Source organism: Scylla paramamosain, chromosome 12, assembly GCF_035594125.1.
Source record: "Scylla paramamosain isolate STU-SP2022 chromosome 12, ASM3559412v1, whole genome shotgun sequence".
In the NCBI taxonomy this organism is placed as follows: Eukaryota; Metazoa; Arthropoda; class Malacostraca; order Decapoda; family Portunidae; genus Scylla; species Scylla paramamosain.
In genome coordinates, this window is record NC_087162.1 from 13,577,948 (window position 1) to 13,600,773 (window position 22,826).

The 22,826-nt window shown below is 41.9% G+C and overlaps 1 protein-coding gene across 1 annotated transcript in view; it reads right to left on the bottom strand.

The window, feature by feature from the left end:
- Positions 1-13,269, bottom strand: part of LOC135105704 (cysteine-rich venom protein pseudecin-like) — a 24,836-nt gene extending 11,567 nt beyond the window's left edge. The window contains 2 exon segments of the mRNA XM_064014113.1: positions 3,868-4,004; positions 11,856-13,269. Of these exon segments, the coding sequence (XP_063870183.1) occupies positions 3,868-4,004; positions 11,856-11,961 (243 nt within the window). The 5' untranslated portion in view covers positions 11,962-13,269.
- Positions 13,270-22,826: the final 9,557 nt, after the last annotated feature.

The window sequence follows — 22,826 nt, forward strand, 5'->3', positions numbered from 1 at the left end:
CTACATATACTACATTCACCTGCCTCCACATTACCGGTACCTCGCCTATCTTAAGTGATTTCCTAAAGACAGAAACTAACGGCTCACTAATAACCTCCTTGCATTCCTTAAGTACTCTGGGATATATTTCATCTGGTCCTGGTGTCTTGAACTTTCTTAGCCTAGAGAGGAGAAAGAACACACCTTATGGAAAAGACTATTGAGGAACAGAGACCCAGAAGACAGGGTTATATAAGAATAGGTGTCATGACAGTGTTTATTGTGCTGTATGTGCGTTATTATTACTACCAGGAAGCTACGTGTGTGTGTGTGTGTGTGTGTGTGTGTGTGTGTGTGTGTGTGTGTGTGTGTGTGTGTGTGTGTGTGTGTGTGTGTGTGTGTGTGTGTGTGTGTGTGTGTGTGTGTGTGTGTGTGTGTGTGTGTGTGTGTGTGTGTGTGTGTGTGTGTGTGTGTGTGTGTGTGTGTAAGAATAGGTTACAAAGAGAACCAGATAGAAAACATAAAAGATTATTATTAGAATGGAAACAAAGAAATAATTATGCTGGTTTATAATGAGGGTTCTTGTTAAACCTAATAGCACTGCTACTACTGCTGCTGCTGCTGCTGCTGCTGCTGTTGCTGCGGCTGCTGCTGTTACTAATGTTATAGCTGCTGCTGCTACTAACACTAAAAGCCGAGGAAAACAACTGAATAGAGGAACAAGTAAATAAATAAAGCATACGATGGGACAGAATAGAGCAAAGAGTAGAAAATAACAAAATGGAACAAGCACTGGTAAAAAAAAAGAACATAAAATAAATATGGAAAACATGAAAGAATAGAAATGAAGGAACAAAGGAAAAGACAGAGAGAAAGAGAGAGAGAGAGAGAGAGAGAGAGAGAGAGAGAGAGAGAGAGAGAGAGAGAGAGAGAGAGAGAGAGAGAGAGAGAGAGAGAGAGAGAGAGAGAGAGAGAGAGAGAGCAACGAGGTGTCTTGTATAAGGGAAGAAATAATGAAGAGGATTTTATAGCAAGGAAGATGAGCAGCGGGGAGAAGTGAGAGGGGAGAAGAGGGGAAGCAGAGATACTTAGTGGTTTCTGGGAAAAGAGAGGAAAGGAGGAGAAGAGGAGAGGCTTTGCTTCCATTTTTTTTCAAAAAGCAAGTGTTTACGAGAATTCTGACCCCTCATTCTTTTCGTGAGTGAGAGAGAGAGAGAGAGAGAGAGAGAGAGAGAGAGAGAGAGAGAGAGAGAGAGAGAGAGAGAGAGAGAGAGAGAGAGAGAGAGAGGTGAAAAAAGGAAAGAAACGTTTAAGGAAAGGTAAAGAGAAGATAAAAAAGAGAGGGGAGGAAATTAAAGAAAATTAAGAGATATACAACAGAGAGAGAGAGAGAGAGAGAGAGAGAGAGAGAGAGAGAGAGAGAGAGAGAGAGAGAGAGAGAGAGAGAGAAATTAATTTTTATCTTAGAGTTGTTCATGTATGTATATATATATATATATATATATATATATATATATATATATATATATATATATATATATATATATATATATATATATATATATATATATATATATATATATATATATATATATATATATATATATATATATATATATATATTACGGACTCTCTCTCTCTCTCTCTCTCTCTCTCTCTCTCTCTCTCTCTCTCTCTCTCTCTCTCTCTCTCTCTCTCTCTCTCTCTCTAAACCTGACTTTTCCGGTACTTCCTTCCTCTCTCTCCCTCTTCCACTTCCCCTTTTATTTCTCTATTTTTCTGTCTAAAGTTCTAACGTTCTCTGTTTTCCCCTCCATAATCACTTTTTCCCCTTTCCAATCTTCTAAACTTCCTTTCTCTCTCTCTCTCTCTCTCTCTCTCTCTCTCTCTCTCTCTCTCTCTCTCTCTCTCTCTCTCTCTCTCTCTCTCTCTCTCTCTCTCTCTCTCTCTCTCCTATAACGTTCCAAACTTTCCCCCTTTTCTTCTCTCCCCTCTTTCACCCTTCCATTATTTTCCCTAGTTCCCCTCTTCTTACGTAACTTCCTTTTTCTCTATTAAAAGGTATGATGTTTCGTTTTTCCCTTTCCTTTCCCTTTTCTTATTAATTTTCATAATTATTATCGTCACGCATTTCGTTTCTCCCCTTTTGTTTTTACTTCTTCTTGTTTCCTCCTCTTCCCCCTTTCTTTTCTTTCTCTCTTTCTTTTTTTTTCCCTAAGGCCCGTAATGTTTTCATCTCTTCCTTCCTCTCCCCTCTTGAAACTTTTTCCCCTTTTCCGTTTTTTTTTTCTCTCTTCTCGCTTCGTTTAACTCTCTCTCTCTCTCTCTCTCTCTCTCTCCTCTCTCTCTCTCTCTCTCTCTCTCTCATCTCTCTCTCTCTCTCTCTTCTCTCTCTCAATTTCCTGCCTGAAGCTCTAACGTTCTCGAATCTCCCCTTCATTTTTCACACTTGTCTCCTCTCCTAACTCGTTTTTTTCCTTTTCTTTCCCACCACGCCATTCATTTCCAGTCTTTATCAGCTTTTCTCCCTTCCTGTTTCGTCTTCTAACCAACTTTTCCTTCTCTTTCCCCGCCAAACATTCTTTTTCCTCTTCTCTGCCAGTTTTATTCCCTTTCCTTTCTCCTCTTCTAACACACTTTTCCTCTCTTTTCCACTACAAACCACATTTTTCTCCTATGTTTTTTTTTTCTTCCTGTCTCCTCTTCTACCTCACTTTTCCATTTTTTTTTTCGCAAATCTGTTTTTTTTCCCCCTTCTGTCAGTTTTCCTTCCTGTCTATTCTTGTAGCTCATTTTTTCCTATTTCCTTGCAAAACATTTTTCTTGTCAGTTTTTTTTTTTTTCTCCTGTCTCTTCTCCTATCCAATGTTTTCCTCTTTCCGAGAAAACAATTTTTCTCCTTTGTTTTTTCCCTTCTTGTCTGCTCTTCGAACCTTTTTTCCTCTCATTTTCCCTCGAATCATTTCCTTTTTTTTCCTTCTCTGTCAGTGATTCCCTCCTGTTTTCCTCTTCTAATCCACTTTTTTTGCTTCTCCTTGCACATAAATTTTCTTTACTGTTTTTTTTTTTTTTTCCTCTTGTCTCTTTTCTTCTCCTTCTCCTCTGAATCTGTGATATTTATGGTCCAATCTCTCCTTTACTCTCTCCTCCTTTCATTTTTTCCCTCCTCCAATCCCAGACACTCATGTTCTCTCCCTCTCTCTCTCTTTCTCTCCCCTCTCCCATTCATCTTCCCTTCCTTCAACCCCAGACTCTCCTTTAACCATCCCGTCTTTCATCTTCTTTCCCCCTTCCCCAGACACTCATTTACCCTCTCCTTCCCTCCCCCTTCCCCTTCACCTTCCCCTCTCCCACAGTGCAGACACTCTTTTACCCTTCCCTTCCCTCCCCATCTCTTCATCTTTCCCTTCTCCCCCCCGGACACTCATTCACTCTCCCTGTCCCTGTCTCTTCCTTTCATTTGCCCCTTCCTCCTCCACAAAATACTTCCCTTCCTTCGGTGTCCTTCCATCCTTCCCTCCCTCAAGCCCTCTTCCTCCATATCCCTTCATCTTCCCTTCCCTAGGTCCGAATACTCCTTTATCCTCCCCCTACTCCTTCCACCTTCCAGGTTAACTTAGGTTAGGTCAGGTTAGGTTAGGTTAGACACTCCTCTACCCTCTTCTTTCCTCCCTCCCTTTCATCTTCCCCTCTCTTGTATACTCATATACCCTCCCTTTCCATCTCCCTTATTCTTCCCTACCTCCAAACTCTGCATTTTTTCTATAACTTCTCCATTCCTTCATCTCTTCCCCAGGCCTGAAACATCCCTTTACCCTCCCCTTTCGCCAAGGCCTGGACACTCTCCCCTCCACCTATCCTCCCCCAGGCCCACCCCCAGGCACTCACCATTGCCAGCATGTTCTCCGCCTGGGGCTTCACCTTGGATCTGAAGCTGTTATGGAACTGCACGAGGCGCCGCTGTACCCGGTGCTTGCCTGGCTCGATAGACCGCAGCTGCAGCCTCCTCCCGAACAGCCTGGGCACTGCAGCGGAGAGGCGAGACGTGTGGGAAGAGCAAGGATATTTTTAGCCACAGTAATAGGCGTGAGTAATAGGCATAAGAAATTGCATGTGATAAACGATGCTATTTTAGATATGAGAACGCTGACTCAGAAAATGACGAAATACTTGGCAGTCTGGAACATAATGAGAAAAGGTTGTTTTTAGACACAGTGATAGGAATAAATAAGAGACATAAGAGACACCGACAAGCGATTACAGAGACTATTTCAAACCGTGATATGAGGACTGTTCTGGATGTAAGAGAATACCGAGGCAAGAATGTGAGGGATGATCTATGGCATTATCAGACAGAGTGATAGGCGGGAACAATAGGCGTAATTGATTGGATGAGTGATAAATGGGAGTATTTCAGGAAGTAATTGGTTGACTGTTTGGGTATAAGAGAAAGATGAGGCAGGAATCTGTGGTGTGAACCTGGATGCTTTTAGACAAGATGATAGACGCGGTGTGAGTGATTAAGAGAACTATTTGAAGATTAAGTGCAGTATAGGTGATAAGGAAGATTACATTAAGTGATAAACAGACTGAAAGATTATTTTTAGACAGACTGGCAGGAGTAAAAGCCATAAATACTCGTAAAGCACAGTAACAGGCATGAACGATAAGCGAGACTATTTCAAGAAGTGGTAGGCGGAGTGTATTGGAATTAAAATACCGGTGAGGGAGAAGTGCGTGGGATAAGCAAGGATGTTTCTGGACAGAGAAATTGATGCGAAATATTAAATAATGAAAAATACTGTAAGTTTAACTGCAGTACTGGTGATAAACAAGCCTATTCCTACACGTGACAAGCAGACTGTTTTGGATGAGAGTGGTAAACAATAGTATTTTAAGACGGAGACATTGGTACACACTATTAAGTGATACACGAGGCTATTTCAAAAGATTTTATATATTTATTTATTATTATTATTATTATTATTATTATTATTATTATTATTATTATTATTATTATTTATCTATTTATTTATATTAATTATTATTTTTTTTTTTTTTTTTATGTAGGAGGGGCTCTGGCCAAGGGTAACAAAACTGCAATAAAAAGGCCCACTGAGATGTTGGTCCCCGAACAGTCGAAAACGATAGTCAAAAATTACAGGATAAGTGTTTTGAAACCTCCTTCTTGAAAGAGTTCAAGTCATAGGAAAGTGGAAATACAGAAGCAGGCAGAGAGTTCCAGAGTTTACCAGAGAACGGGATGAAAGACTGAGAATAATGGTTAACTATTGCATTAGAGAAGTGGACAAAATAGGAGTGAGAGAAAAAAAAAAATCTTATGCAGTGAGGCCGCAGGAGGAAGGGAAGCATGAAGTTAGCTAGATCAGAAGACTAGCTGACATCGAAACAGCGGTAAAAGATAGCAAGAGATGCAACATTGCGGCGATGAGAGAGAGAGGCTGAAGACAGTCAGTTAGAGGAGAGGAGTTGATAAGACGAAAAGCTTTCATTTCCAACCTGTTTAAAAGAGCGATATGAGTAGAACCCCCCATACATGTGAAGCATACTCCACACATGGACGGATAAGGCCCCCATACAGAGTTAACAGCTGGGATGGTGACAAAAACCGGCTGAGACGACTCAGAATGCCTAACTTCATAGATGTTGTTTTAGCCAGAGTTGAGATGTGAAGTTTCCAGTTTAGATTATAAGTAAAAGATGCACCGAGGATGCTCAGTGTAGAAGAGGGGGACAGTTGAGTGTCACTCAAGAACAGGGGATAGTTGTCTGGAAGGTTGTGTCAAGATGACAGATGGAGGAATTGAGTTTTTAAGGGCTTAAATAATACTAAGTTTGCTCTTCCACAATCAGAAATTTTAGAGAGATCAGAAGTCAGGCGTTCTGTGGCCTACCTGCGTGAACTGTCTACTTCCTGAAGGATTGGACGTCTACGAAAAGACGTACAAAGGTGTAGGGTGGTATCATCAGCGTAGGAGTGGATAGGACAAGATGTTTTGTTTAAAAGATCATTGACGAATAATAGGAAGAGAGTGGGTGACAGGACAAAACCCTGAGGAACACCACTGTTAATAGATTTAGGAGAATAACAGTGACCGTCTACCACAGCAGCAATAGAACGGTCAGAAAGGAAGGAAACTTGAGATGAAGTTACAGAGGGAAGGATAGAAGCCGTAGGAGGGTAGTTTGGAAATCAAAGCTTTGTGCCAGACTCTATCAAAAGCTTTTGATATATCCAAGGCAACAGCAAAAGTTCACCAAAATCTCTAAAAGAGGATGACCAAGACTCAGTAAGGAAAGCCAGAAAATCACCAGTAGAGCGTCCTTGACAGAACCCATACAGGTGATCAGATAGAAGGTTGTGAAGTGATAGATGTTTAAGAATCTTCCTGTTGCGGATAGATTAAAAAACTTTAGCTAGGCAAGAAATTAAAGCAATAGAACTGTAGTTTGAGGGATTAGAGCGGTCACACTTTTTAGGAACAGGCTGAATGTAGACAAAAATTCCAGTAAGAAGGAAAGGTAGATGTTGACAGAAAGAGTTGAAAGAGTTTCACTAGGCAAGGCGCGAGCACGGACACAGTTTCGGAAAACAATAGGAGGGACCCCCATCAGGTCCGTAAACCTTCCTAGGGTTTAGGCTAGCGAGGGCATGGAAAACATCACTGCAAAGGTTTTTAATGGGTAGCATGAAGTAGTCAGAGGGAACAAATCCTGAATCATCCAAGGTAGAGTTTTTAGCAAAAGTTTGAGGGAAGAGTTCAGCTTTAAAAATAGATGAGATGGCAGTGGTAACATCAGATTGAAATAGAGAGAAAGATGAAGTAAAGATAGTGGAGATGTTTTTTTTTTTTTTTTTTTTTTTTTTCTTTTTTGTTTTTGGCTAGGTGCTAAAAGTCACGAAGGGAGGTAGATCTTGATAGATTTTGACACTTTCTATTAATAAAGTTGTTTTTGGCTATTTTGAGAACATGGCATGGTTCTGGACAGAAATATAAAGCACATGAGGGCCACCTCTCTATCATGTATAGCACGAGAACAGGCTGTGTTAAACTAAGGTTTGGAATGTTTAGGTCGAGAGAAAGAGTGAGAAATGTACGCCTCCATGCCAGACACTATCACCTCTGTTATACACTTAGCACACAGAGAAGCAGTGGTCATTCCAAGCAAAATCTGCATAATACCTCCTCAGGTCCCTCCAATTAGCAGACGCAAAGCACAAGAGTCACCTCCGCTTTGGGGAATCCTGAGGAGGATCTGGAGCGATAGGACAAGATACAGATATCAGACTGTGATCGGAGGAGCTCAACGGAGAAGAGAGGGTCACAGCATAAGCAGGATTAGAGGTTAGGAAAAGGTCAAAAATGTTGGGAGTATCTTCAAGACGGTCAGGAATACGAGTAGGGTGTTGCACCAATTACTCTAGGTCGTGGAGGATAGCAAAGTTAAAGGCTAGTTCACCAGGATGGTCTGTGAAGAGAGAGGAAAGCCAAAGCTGGTGGTGAACATTGAAGTCTCCAAAAATGAAGATCTCCGCAAAAGGGAAGAGTCAGAATGTGCTCCACTTTGGAAGTTAAGTAGTCAAAGAATTTCTTATAGTCAGAGGAATAAGGTGAGAGGTGTACAGCACAGATAAATTTAGTTTGAGACTGACTCTGTAGTCGTAGCCAGATGGTGGAAAATTTGGAAGATTCAAGAGCGTGGGCACAAGAGCAGGTCAAGTTGTTATGCACATAGACGCAACATCCAGCTTTGGATTGAAAATGAGAATAGAGAAAGTAGGAGGGAACAGAAAAGGGGCTACTGTCAGTTGCCTCAAACACCTGTGTTTCAGTGAGGAAAAGAAGATGAGGTTCAGTAGAGGTTGCGCACATAGACGTAACATCCAGCTTTGAATTAAAAATGAGGAACAGAAAAGGGGGCTACTGTCATTTGCCTCAGACACCTGTGTTTCAGTGTGGAAAAGATGAGGTTTAGCAGAGGAGAGGTGGTGTTCTACAGACTGAAAATTAGATCTAAGACCGCGAATGTTGCAAAAGTTATTGAAGAAAAAGTTGAGGCGGGGTGTCAAGACACTTAGGGTCGATACCAGAAGAGCAGTCCGACTTGGGGACATTTGTGGTCCCCTCCCCAGATGGGACTCCGAGGCTGGTGTAGGAGTCGCAATGATAATTTTGAATTTTGAATATAGGGTGTGTGTGTGTGTGTGTGTGTGTGTGTGTGTGTGTGTGTGTGTGTGTGTGTGTGTGTGTGTGTGTGTGTGTGTGTGTGTGTGTGTGTGTGTGTGTGTGTAATTAGGTGCTTGTAATTTTGTGTGAAGGAAAAGAGAGTAGTCTTTAGAGGGCAGACTGTGAGGTCACAGCTGGGTTTAATGATAAGTTCACAGCACCCCCTGATCCTGTGCTTTAGACCTCACTGGGAGTAATTATCGTTTCAGCAGGTGCTTACTGCCTCCTCCTGGAGAGGTTTTTTTTTTTTTTTTCCAGGAGGCAGAAAAATTTACTTGATGCGAAGGCTGCAATAGCTCGTGCCGTTAAGCAAGACACATGTGGCGGGATATGAGAGGCACAATGCACACATGGACAGAAATTAAAAAGGAAAAAAATATTAAATCAATAATGTTTTGAAAGGATGACGTGCACTATAACCTTCTGAGTGAAAGAAGAAAGAAGGGAAAAGAAAAGGAAAGGAAGTAATTAAAAAGCCAGGAAAAGGATATATATATATATATATATATATATATATATATATATATATATATATATATATATATATATATATATATATATATATATATATATATATATATATATATATATATATATATATATATATATATGTGTGTGTGTGTGTGTGTGTGTAAAAAGATGGAAAGGAAGCAAGTAGTAAAAGGATATACAGAAAGGATTACACGCCCTGTAACCTTTTATGAAACTAAACAGGCTAATTTTTTTGGATTTTCCTGTAGTTATCTTTTTGGAACACAATGTTTTTTTTTTTTTTTATGTAGGAGGGACACTGGCCAAGGGCAACAAAAATCCAATAAAAAAAAATGCCCAGTCCCATAAAAGGGTCCAAAGCGGTAGTCAAAAATTGAAGGATAAATGTCTTGAAACCTCCCTCTTGAAGGAGTTCAACTCATAGGAAGGTGGAAATACAGAAGCAGGCAGGGAGTTCCAGAGTTTACCAGAGAAAGGGATGAATGATTGAGAATACTGGTTAACTCTTGCGTTAGAAAGGTGGATAGAATAAGGGTGAGAGAAAGAAGAAAGTCTTGTGCAGCGAGGCCGCGGAAGGAGGGGAGGCATGCAGTTAGCAAGATCAGAAGAGCAGTTAGCATGAAAATAGCGGTAGAAGTCAGCTAGAGATGCAACATTGCGGCGATGAGAGAGAGGCTGGAGACAGTCAGTTAGAGGAGTGGAGTTGATGAGACGAAAAGCTTTTGATTCCATCCTGGCTAGAACAGCAGTATGAGTGGAACCCCCCCAGACATGTGAAGCATACTTCATACATGGACGGGTAAGGCCCTTGTACAGAGTTAGCAGCTGTGGGGTGAGAAAAACTGGCGGAGACGTCTCAGAACACCTAACTTCATAGAAGCTGTTTTAGCTACAGATGAGATGTGAAGTTTCCAGTTCAGATTATAGGTAAAGGACAAACTAAGGATGTTCAGTGTAGAAGAGGGGGACAGTTGAGTGCCATTGAAGAAGAGGGGATAGTTGTCTGGAAGGTTGTGTCGAGTTGATAGATAGAGGAATTGAATTTTTGAGGCATTGAACAATACTAAGTTTGCTCTGCCCCAATCAGAAATTTTAGAAAGATCAGAAGTCAAGCGTTCTGTGGCTTCCCTGCGTGAAATGTTTACTTCCTGAAGGGTTGGACGTCTATGAAAAGACGTGGAAAAGTGCAGGGTGGTATCATCAGCGTAGGAGTGGATAGGACAAGAAGTTTGGTTTAGAAGATCATTAATGAATAATAAGAAGAGAGTGGGTGACAGGACAGAACCCTGAGGAACACCACTGTTAATAGATTTAGGAGAAGAACAGTGACCGTCTACCACAGCAGCAATAGAACGGTCAGAAAGGAAACTCGAGATGAAGTTACAGAGAGGATAGAAGCCATAAGAGGGTAGTTTGGAAATCAAAGCTTTATGCCAGACTCTATCAAAAGCTTTTGATATAACCAAGGCAACAGCAAAAAGTTTCACCAAAATCTCTAAAAGAGGATGACCAAGACTCAGTAAGGAAAGCCAGAAGATCACCAGTAGAGCGGCCTTGAAGGAACCCATACTGGCGATCAGATAGAAGGTTGTGAAGTGATAGATGTTTAAGAATCTTCCTGTTGAGGATAGATTCAAAAACTTTAGATAGGCAGGAAATTAAGGCAATAGGACGGTAGTTTGAGGGATTAGAACGGTCACCCTTTTTAGGAACAGGCTGAATGTAGGCAAACTTCCAGCAAGAAGGAAAGGTAGATGTTGACAGACAGAGCTGAAAGAGTTTGACTAGGCAAGGTGCAAGCATAGAGGCATTTTCGAAGAACAATAGGAGGGACCCCATCAGATCCATAAACCTTCCGAGGGTTTAGGCCAGCAAGGGCATGGAAAATATCACTGCGAAGAATTTTAATAGGTAGCATGAAGTAGTCAGAGGGTGGAGGAGAGGGAGGAACAAGCCTTTTCTTTTTTTCTTTCTTTTCTTTTTAACTTTTTCCCTTACTTTCGTACCGTTGGCTGGGTTCCCCAGGCCGGGTCACACCTGCTTCACAGGTTTGTCTATAGCAATGGTTCCCAAATTGTCTCACATGACGCCCTCCCCACTTTTTCCCTAACAATAACACAGGCAAGAGACGTTTTAATAAACATTTGCGTCTTAGAATAATCCTTTTATGTACTTTTTAAACAAAGATTTTTGGGGAGATAAATTCACGCTCCCTTCTAGCTATAGCCTCCTCACGACCCCACAGTTTAGGAACCACTGGTCTAGAAAGAGAGACGTTAACACTGACGTCACTCCAACGGGAAAATTCATTTGAGCTGCCGAATATCCTGCCATGAGACAGGAGAGCGCTGCTGCCGCTGTTTATGACAACAGCGCTTTCCCTCACACGGTAGGATATTTGGCAGCTGTTATTAATTTTTCCTGTTGAAGTGACGTCACTGATGACGCACTCCGTCGCTAGACAGACGTAAAAGGCGGGGAGTGTGAGCCAGGCCTTGGCACGTGCAAATAATAAAAAAAAATAAAAAAAAAATAAACTTGTTCTTTCCATCCATCACGTTATCCCTCCATTCCGTCGTCACTTCTTTCAGTCCTCCAGCTCAGCCTTTCCGTCACTGATCCTGAACTGTTCAGGCCACCCAGCCATCCACTCCCTAATCCACCCAGCCATCCACTCCCTAATCCACCCAGCCATTCACTCCTTAATACACCTAGCCATCCATTCCCTAATCCACCCAGCCATCCAATCATCCACTCGCTAAACCACCCTGCCGTCCATTCCCTAATCCATCCAGCCATCCACTCACTAATCCATCCAGCCATACATCCCAAACCTCCCCAGTTCTTCCGATCTTTTAACAGTTCAACCTCTCCATCATTCATCCCTAACCAACCCAGCCACCCATCCAGCCATCCACTCTCCCGCCTTTTCTCTTCTTTCAGTCAGTTCAACCTTTTCATCACTGACCCTTAAATTAACTCATCCACTCTCTAATCCACCCAGCCATCCAGCCATCCATTTTCCGGCCTCTCCACCTCTTCCAACCATCCACTTCCTAACACATCCAGCCATCCATTCCCTGCTCCACCCAGCCATCCCGCCACCCACTCCACCTTCCCACGCCCCTTACTCACGCCTATCAGTGCGCCACGTCCGCCGCGCCATCTGCATCGTTGGCATCACCACCACCAACACCACCACCACCGCCGCCGCCTGCAGCCACCGCCTCCACAGCCTCATCACGCCTGCTCTGCTACAAGGGCACGGCACAGCAGGCCACCACAGCAGACGAAGGGGTTCTCACCAGCGTCACCTTGGCAGCTTCTGGTCAACTTTGGTGAAGGTCTGGGTCATTAATTGTCATGTTTTTGTTTTGGATTGATTTTTTGTCGGTTTTTTTTTTTTTTTTTTTTTTTGTCTGTTCTTATATTGCTTTTATTTTCTATTTCTTTTCCAGATTTTTCCTTATTTTTTTCTATCTATGCTTTTCACAATTTTTTCCCTGAATATTCACCAACTCTTTTCTCCTTAAATTGTTTCTACTTTTATTTTCCCCGTTACTTTTTTCTTCCGTTTTAATAATTTCTATCTTCTACTTATTATTCTTCGTTATTTTTTCTCCTTAAATTGTTTCTATCTTTTGTGTTTTCCGTAATCTTTATCTCTTCAAATTGTTTCTACCTTACTATTTACTTTCCTGTATTCTCCCCTCAAATTGTTTCTACCTTTCATTTACTTTCCATGAGCTTTCTCTTTGAATTCCTTCTGCCTTTTAATATCTTTCTGCTTTTCTTCCTTGAGCTTTTTTTCACCTTTAACTAACTCTTCTGAATTTAAACTGTCACCACATTTTATCAACTTTTCTTTTCCCCCATTACACTACATCACCCACCGGCATTTCATGGCGTTGTTTGGCATTGGGGAAAATAAATGTTCACTTCAGATAATTTTTCTTTCCAATGCCTTTTTCCATTAATTTAATTACCATGCGTAATGAGCTGCACATTTCACTACTTTTCTTCTGTAATTATCTCTCAAATAAACACAAACACTACAAATAAAGTCACAAATTATAACTTTCCTTCAAGACTCATCACTGCACAAAGAAAAAACACTCAATACTCGTCCTCATGAATCAGAAGTACCCGATATCATTCCTTCATTTTTCACATTATCTGATGGCTCATTTCAAACACTCTCACATCCACTACTTTCTATCAAACCTCCATTTAAAACTCTAATCACTTGGCGTATATAAGCACAAAAGTTACCATTAGTTCATTCTTCCACCTTGACGTTCTCCGCTAGACCTCAACACACATCCCCATTCCCTCACAAGCTTCGTCTCTCTCCTGCGGCCAGCCTCCACACCACCAAGGAGGAAAAGAGTCAAGAGTCAGGCCTGTGTCTCAGCTTCCCTCTGAGGCAGTGCAGCGTGCAATGACCCCCACGACTCTCTGCAAGAAGAAAAGAAAGGAACTGTACTTCAAAATATTTCGCCACCGTAATTCTAAACAAGCTCTATTGGAAATAATTAGGATCCTCAAGGTTTTTTTTTTTTCTTACTTAGATAGAGGTGGTAAAGTAAGGGAATAGGAATATACAGAAATAACAAATAAAACAAACAGGTGAGGGAATGCATGATAAATAAATAGTTACATAATACATGATGACAAACAGGTGAGAAAACATGAACACAAACAGATGAGAAATACATAACAGTAAACGGATGAGGAGCACAAATGAATTAAACAGAAAGAAAAAGACACCAGGGAAAAGAAAACAGGAAAAAGAGGAGAGGAAGAAGGTACAGGTGAAGAAAATTAGGGTAAATGATAACGGATATGAGGTAAAGATGAAGTATTGGATGATGGAGGAAGCTGGTGAGTGGAGGGAGGAAGAATATCAACGAGTGGAAGTGGAGAAGAGGAGGAGGAGGAGAGGAAGGATGGGGAAGAGGGTACAGGAGGAGGAAATACGAGTAATGGTGAAGGATATGAGGAAGAAATGAGGGCGGGTGATGAGATGAGAGGTAAAGGGAGAGGAGTAGAGCGTCAGGGAGTGGAGAGAGGGAAGGAGAGGAACGAGAATGAAGGAGGAAGAAATGAGGGAACATGAAGGAACACGAGAAAGATCAGTTAATTATGAGAGAGAGAGAGAGAGAGAGAGAGAGAGAGAGAGAGAGAGAGAGAGAGAGAGAGAGAGAGAGAGAGAGAGAGAGAGAGAGAGAGAGAATGATGATTATGATGACTTAGAGACGAAATAGTGTTTAATATAAGACGGAATCTGGCCAAGAGCAACAAAACTGGTAACAATAAATACGTAAAGTAAATAGATAAACAAAATAAGTAAAATAAATAAATGGAACTTGTCACAACCCATCCTATCCTACACCCATCACTACCTATCCTAACCTACACAAATCTACCCAACCTATCATAACCTTAACCTACCTCCACCTACTCCAGCCTAACAAGAACTTACTCCAATCTAATGCAAACTCACTACAACCAATCCTAACCTAACCCAGACTTACCCAAACAGACCATAACAAAACCAATGACGACCTATCCTAACCTACCCTAACCTATCCCATCCGATCTTAACTTTGATCTAATACAGCCTAACCCAAACCCTTCCTAACTTAATCCAAACCTACCCAAACCTAATTTGACAAAACCTAACTTAACCCAAACCTGCCTCAACACATCTTAATCTACCTTAACCTACCTTAACGTATCCAAACCTATTTTACTTACCCTAACCTACCATAACCTATCCTAACCTATCCTAACAAAACCTAACTTAACCCAACCCTACCCTGACATAACTCAAACCCTAGCCTACACTAACCTATCGTAACCTAACTTATCATAGTACAACCTACCCTAACCTATGACAAGCTGCTCTAGTGATACAGTACGCAGGTCAGGGAGGCTGGGATGTCTAGGTGGCAGCAAGAAAATATTAAGGTTTGTGCAGATTACATGGCAACGATGCTAAGGTATGCATGAGCTAGCGAGGAGGAGGAGAAAGGAGAAGGAAGAGGGGGGAAAATATCTGTTTTATAAATTTCACTCCTCCGTCAGAAAAAAATAAATAAATAAGCAAGTTCACATAAAAATTATAAGTTGCTAAGATAATAATGCTAGAAAGTAGTAGAGATAGTAGTAATAGTAGTAGTAGTAGTAGTAAGTAGTAGTAGTAGTAGTAGTAGTAGTAGTAGTAGTAGTAGTAGTAGTAGTAGTAGTAGTAGTAGTAGTAGTGGTAGTAGTAGTAGTAGTAATATTTCATCTCTCTCTAAACATTCTGAAATAAAATTGATATCTAGAGAGAGAGAGAGAGAGAGAGAGAGAGAGAGAGAGAGAGAGAGAGAGAGAGAGAGAGAGAGAGAGAGAGAGAGAGAGAGAGAGAGAGAGAGAGAGAGAGAGAGAGAGAGAGAGAGACAGGCAGAGACAAACAGAAAAGCTAACAAACAGACAGGCAGACAAACAGAAAGATAGACAGACAGGCAAGCAGACAGAAACACAGACAGACAGACAGACACGAACAGCTGCATGGTATGGTCATCAGAGTGGTCAGTGGCGGTGCATGATCTCACAACAGTCCTGGCAAACAAGCACAGGAAAGAAGAGCCACACGCACTCCCCCTCCCTCCCTACCACTCGTGACCCCATTCCCACCACACACCTGACACGGGGACACGACATGAGAAAGAAAGGGAACAAGAACACTATAAGACAAAGGAACAAAAATACGAGAACGGAAGAACATAAGAAAACAAGAGAGCAAGAATATTAAAAGACAAGGGAACAAAAGTATAAGAACAGTATAAAATAATAAGAGAACAAGAACATTAAAAGACAAGGCAACAGAAATACGAAAAGAACAGAAGAGCATAAGAAAAAAGGGAAAGAGAACATTAAAAGACAAGGGAACAAAAATACGAGGCCACAAGAGCACAGGAACACAAGAAAACACACCTGGTACGAGAACACGAGAACGTAAGAACATAAGAACAACAGAGAACACAAGACAACAAGAGAACAAGAACACAAGAAAACAAAGGAACAAGAACATCAGAAGAATATAAAACGAGGGAATTTCAACACAAGAACACGGAAACCCAATAGCATCATAAGAAAACAAGGGAAGCTCCAAGAAGCCATCAGACCTAGATGCGGCAGTCTTTGTATTAAACATTCCTGCCTATTACCATCCTATTATCTCCACGACACAAAGGAATACAAAGGAAGAATAAAGCACCAGCAAACGTTTTACGAAGTTGTTTGTCACAAGCTACATTACGCACTTGTTATAAAGCAAAAGACATTGGATTCTAAAGGTGAAGAGTGGAGAGTAAGAACAGAGAAGGTGAAAAAGTATGAGGAGGAGGAGGAGGAGAAGGAAAGAATAAGATGGAAAATTTTAGACGAGTAAGAGAAAGGAACGAGAGGCAAACACGGACAGGAAGAGGAAGTGAAGCAGTGAGAGTAAATAGAAGAGAGAGAGAGAGAGAGAGAGAGAGGAGGGAATGAATTAGAGATGAAGAGATGAGGTAGTGGAACCAAGGAAAATAAGACAAACAAAATGGAAAGATATTAGAAATGGAGAGAGAGAGAGAGAGAGAGAGAGAGAGAGAGAGAGAGAGAGAGAGAGAGAGAGAGAGAGAGAGAGAGAGAGAGAGAGAGAGAGAGAGAGAAAAGTAAAAGAGGAGCAAGGAAAAAGGGAACCAATGAAGATTACTCAAAACAGGCAAGGTAAAAGAAAAGAATCTGAAAACAAGGGAAAAACATTAAGGGATGAGATAAAATAAAAATGATAAAGAAAAAAAGGAGGAGAGTAAAAGCAAGAGAGAGAGAGAGAGAGAGAGAGAGAGAGAGAGAGAGAGAGAGAGAGAGAGAGAGAGAAAGGCAAGGTGAGTTAATGAGGTGTCAACACAACTAAGAAACTCGCCTCGCTGACTGACGCGTCCCACAAGCGTCCCCAAACTGAAAAAAAAAAAAAGGAAAGAAGGAAAGAAAGAAAACATGTACTAGAAAAGCAAAGGAGGATACTAAAACAAATCTTTTTACGTTGTATATTCTAAGCATCTCTCTCTCTCTCTCTCTCTCTCTCTCTCTCTCTCTCTCTCTCTCTCTCTCTCTCTCTCTCTCTCTCTCTCTCTCTCTCTCTCTCTCTCTGGCAGTTTGTCCTTCTGATGCTCTTTTTCTTCTCCTTCTTCTTCTTCTTCTTCTTCTTCTTCTTCTTCTTCTTCTTCTTCTTCTTCTCCTTCTCTTCTTCCTCTTCTTCCTCCTCCTCCTACCCTACTTTGTCCTCTTTACACCTTTAGTTTCTTTCTCTCATCGTGTCTTCTCCAGCTCTTTCCTTCCCTCCCTCCCTCACTCCCTCTCTCTCTCTCTCTCTCTCTCTCTCTCTCTCTCTCTCTCTCTCTCTCTCTCTCTCTCTCTCTCTCTCTCTCTCTCTCTCTCCCTCTCTCTCTTGAAGGCAATGACTCCTCTCCTCTCTCTTCTCCTTAACCTCCCTTCCCTCCTTCCCTCCGTCCTTCCTTCCGTACCACACCAACCCCCGTCACCCCCCTCCTCCCCTCCCGGTAACCTAGACCAGATGTCCTTCCCGCCCCTCCCAACCCTTTCCCGCCTCGACCCGCCCCCTGCCCCACCATTCTGGGAGTCCTGATGACCGCACCAGCTGCGCCCACACCACATGCTCGCTAAACACAACTCATAAACAAATGTACGAGCCACGTTTTTGTTCAGTAAAGTATTTTTCACGCAATCAATCTGTCGTATGGGAGAGAGAGAGAGAGAGAGAGAGAGAGAGAGAGAGAGAGAGAGAGAGAGAGAGAGAGAGAGAGAGAGAGAGAGAGAGAGAAAGAAAGAAAGAAAGAAAGAAAGAAAGAAAGAAAGAAAGAGAGAGAGAGAGAGAGAGAGAGAGAGAGAGAGAGAGAGAGAGAGAGAGAGAGAGAGAGAGAGAGAGAGAGAGAGAGAGAGAGAGAGAGAGAGAGAGAGAAATTCCTCGCTACGTTCGCCAAGTCCAAAAGAGGAATGAAAGAGAGAAAAAAACAGGAAGAAAAAAGGAAAGAAGCTTAGCATAACATTCCTTTCACAGGCAGGAGTGTGGAGCTAAAAGTGTGAGTCACCCCTCCTTGAAAATGTGAGCAAATGTGACAGAAAACGTGAAGGGTTAACGTACTCTCTCTCTCTCTCTCTCTCTCTCTCTCTCTCTCTCTCTCTCTCTCTCTCTCTCTCTCTCTCTCTCTCTCTGGTTTGATTGATCCAGCAGTCGTCAGTAATGCAACAAGGCAGTTCTGGTGACAAGTAACGTGGGAACTGATTGTAGTAGTGGTGGTGGTGGTGGTAGTAGTAGTAGTAGTAGTAGTAGTAGTAGTAGTAGTAGTAGTAGTAGTAGTAGTAGTAGTAGTAGTAGTAGTAGTAGTAGTAGTAGCAGTAGTAGAATGACCACAGATTTTTTAAAAATTATAAAAATAATAATTGCTCCTATGCAAGAACATTAGGAACACGGCAAAGTCAAAGTTCTTCACAAACAAAATTCTGCAGTCACGAACAAGAAGATCACAAGAAACACTCAACACAAACACACGAACAAACCACTTGCTAAAAGAACACACTCCATAACACACACCACTGAAGCTAACACCTGTGCGGCGGGAACTCCCTAACATACACTAACCTAACAAAAACTAACATCTATGCGGCAGGAACTCCATGACCTCACCTAACCTAACTTAACCTAACCTAACCTGACTTAACACACCCGCTACTGACTTGGGGGAGGTTGGGAGATAGACTGGGAGGAATTAGGAGGGACCGAGAGGGGCTGGGAGGTGCTGGGAGAGATCGGGAGTTGTTGTGAGGGGCTGGGAGGGACTGGGAGGGGCCGACGGGGGGAGCCTGAAAGAGCCGCTAACTTGTGTGAGTTATGGCGCCGCAACAATGAGGTCACTTAGCGTGCCGGTTACGAAAATAGCACAGCCTTTGCCACTAATAGAATACCATGGGAAACAGTGAAAAAATTTAAATATTTGTTCATCACCAGTATTAGTACATATCTAGTCAGCCTTTATGAAGCAAATGTTTTTTTTAGGTAAAATTCATAAAGAACGACACAAAATCATTACAGAATACAGTATAATACAATATATATGCCAGAAAAAAAGGAGAGGAGAGGACTGGGTTGTGGCGGGACGACAGTAGGATCATTAGGCGTCACTTAGGGATATGAGAACCATCGCTGCTAAGAAAAAACAGTGAAACAGGGTCGAATTTGTAGTGGCATACTTTAAGAACATTAGAACACAGCATATGAACATCAGAACATAAGGAAAGATACAAAAAGTAAGCAGACCTACACGTGGCAGCCTTTTTTTTTCGTACATATTCAGTTATCTACACTCATATACTAGAGGATATTTCATTTCCTTTCCATCAATATCGAGAATAACAACAGGGTCACGTGGTATTAGATCAAGTTACCACGGCCAGCGCTGCCCATCCTTCTAAGAAATCTACTCTGTATGCTAGATTCACAAGACAAGACTTCACTCATATATACGAGAACCAGTTGATATTATTTCAGTTACCTCTCCAGCAGCGTTGAAAGCAAGAATATAAAGAATTTGTCACCTTTACAATAGACTTCGCTACTTCTTCCACTATGAAACCTACCGTGTAGATTCACTCAATGACATTCATAGATCTTTAGATACACTTTCGTTTACTTTCCATCAGCGTCAAGAGCAACAATAACACCACATACCACCATTTAAGGCAAACAAACAAAAAAAAATACTAACTAACTATTACTCTAACTAAACTGCTATATTCAAATTCCCTTTGGATCAAAATCACAATGAAGCCACAAACCATCATTTAAATCAACAACAAAAATAAAAGTTACTTCCCCCACTAAAGAAAACTGCCACGGAAAAAAAAAAAAAGTACTCCCATTCACTCGACATGTGGATTGTTTTCATTCCCCTTCCAGCAGAGTCCACAATAACAAACTTAATGGAACGGGATTTATATAAAGACTGGAGGGGAGGAGTGAGGCGCTAAACAACGAGTAGAGGAGGAGGAGGAGGAGGAGGAGGAGGAGGAGGAGGAGGAGGAGGAGGAGGAGGAAGAGGAGGAAGAGGAGGAGGAGGAGGTAGTTTGTCGGTATGGGGATCAGTAGGGATTAAGGCGCTTACTCAGATGGTGAGGAGAGAGAGAGAGAGAGAGAGAGAGAGAGAGAGAGAGAGAGAGAGAGAGAGAGAGAGAGAGAGAGAGAGAGACACGGGAGAGGGAGGGAGGGAGGGAAGAAAGACACTGAGATTGAAGGTACGGAAGGAGGCGAAAGAAAGATGGGGAGCGAGAAGGTACAAAGAGGAAGGAAGGGAAAGGGGAGGGATAGGGAACAGTAAAGAGAGAAGGGAAGGAGGAAAAGAAGGGAAAGATTCAGAGAAAAGAAGGGAAGTAACACACAAGGAAAAGAAAAAGAGAAGGGAAGAGAGAAAAAAAAAGTAACGAAGGAAAGAAAGACGTAACACACAAGGAAGAAAAGGTAAAGACGAGGAGAACCAAAATAAAACAAAAGAAAGGAAGAAACACAAAAGAAAACAGAAGAAGAAATCAACAAACGAACGAACACATGACTGCACACACGAGACAAAAAGAACAGGAAGTAAGTGATGGGAAGAACACACACACACACACACACACACACACACACACACACACAGGATGAAGGGTGTCTGTCATTGCTCTTTCAAGGGTGTTATTTTCCAGGAAGCGATTAGGGCCCGCGGGAGGTGAGGATGGGATGGGAACGGGAGGGAGACAGAGGCGAGGCAAAGCAAGGGGAGCAGGGAGGCAAAGAGGCGGAGAGGCAATCACGAGGCGGCCGCTTGATGGTATTAGAGGCACGGGAGTTAGGGAGGGAGGGAGAGAGTAAGCCACCAGCCAGCCACCAGCCACTGCCACCCAGACACCACGCCGCAAACTTCCTAATGCACTTGCGGGATTTGTCGATAGGATGAGGAGGGTAACTATCTAGTGTTGACATCAGAGGCTGCACACAGGCGGGTGGACAGGTGGATAGACGGATACATGAGCAGACAAACAGGTAGATGAAGATATGGACAGGTAGATAACCACACAGGCAGGTTGATAGACAGGTATATAAAAAGATAGATAAGTAGATAAACATATAGACAGGTAGATATACAGATGGATAGGTAAACGAACATACAGACAGGTAAACAAATAGACAGGTAGATGAACATACAGGCAGGTAGATAAACAGATAGACAAGTAGATAAGCAGATAGACACGTAGATAAACAGACAGGTAGATAAACATAGATAGACAAATAGACTAATAGACAAACATGAATCAATAGCGATAAATATAGAAACACTCAAAAAGACACAATCGAAGGCGGACAGATAGCCAGAGAAACACACACACACACACACACACACACACACACACACACACACACACACACACACACACACACAGAGAGAGAGAGAGAGAGAGAGAGAGAGAGAGAGAGAGAGAGAGAGAGAGAGAGAGAGAGAGAGAGAGAGAGAGAGAGAGAGAGAGAGAGAGAGAGAGAGAGAGAGAGAGAGAGAGAGAGAGAGAGAGAGAGAAACAGAAAGACAGACAGACAGACAGAGACAACAGACAGACAGACAGACAAGGAGATATAAATACAAAAAAATAAAGACAGACAGGCAGAATTAAAATGATGCAGCACACATAGATAGACATATGGATAGACAGATAACAGACAGACAGACAGACAGCTACACAGACTGACAGACATAAGGAGACACAAATAAAGACAGACAGATTTAAACAAAATTAAATGAATGAACACAAACTGATAAAAAGACAAACGAGTGGACGACTGCAGCTTAGACACACACACACACACACACACACACACACACACACACACACACACACACACACACACACACACACACACACACACACACACACACACACACACACACACAGTCACAGGTTACGGAATGAAAGGAGACATTTACCTGCAAACTGGCGTTGCACCTGAGTCAGCCAGCCAATCACAGGTAAACATATCACAAGTCACCGGCCAGTCTGACTGCTTGGCTGAGATGTGGTGGTGGGGATGATGATGATGATGATGATGATGATGATGATGATGATGATGATGACGATGATGATGATGATGATGATGATGATGATGATGATGATGATGATGATGGTGATGACGTGTATATTTCACCTGTACGCACCTGAACAACGCAATTAGTAATGATGATAATGGTGATGATGATGACGTGTACATTTCACCTGTACACACCTGAACAACGCAATTAGTACAGGTAAAAATATGTACCTAAAACCCATTAGCCTTGATGGTGATAATGGTGATGACGAATACGAGTACATATCACCTACACTCACACACACACACACACACACACACACACACACACACACCTGAGGCATGCAATTAACAACACCTCACTTCACCTCATCTGCCTCTCTACGTAGAAAACATGTAAGAAAACATAATATACACGTGGCATTAAACAATCCTCAGACTCAACACAAAACACTGCCGATCAAAAAGAAAAACGAAATCACGTCACAAAAAAAAAAAAACAGAGATAACCACTACCCCCACCCCCACCACCACCACCACCATCACCACCAAGACAATAATATAATACGTACAGGCGCAGTTCTCCACTTCCTCGGTTATCAATCTTTTCCAGCACTCTCCCGCTTGCACATTTGATTAAGAGGAAAACAAGAGGACAAGAGGAAAAACAAGGCTACCCTGAGATCAGAGAGGATAAAGGAACAAGTGAAAATATCTAATATCCAAATCCGAGGAGGAGGAAAGAAAAATAAAAGAAAGAAAGACAAACAAGGCAGAAAAGAGATCAAAAGCAGACGAAAAAAAAAGTAAAACTATGAGTTTTATAAAAATTAAGACTATGAAAAGAACAGAAGGAATAAACAAAGCAATGAAGAAAACGAGGAAGAAAAATAAAGGGAACAAGAAAGACGAAAACAGGACAAATTATAGATCAAAGAAGACGA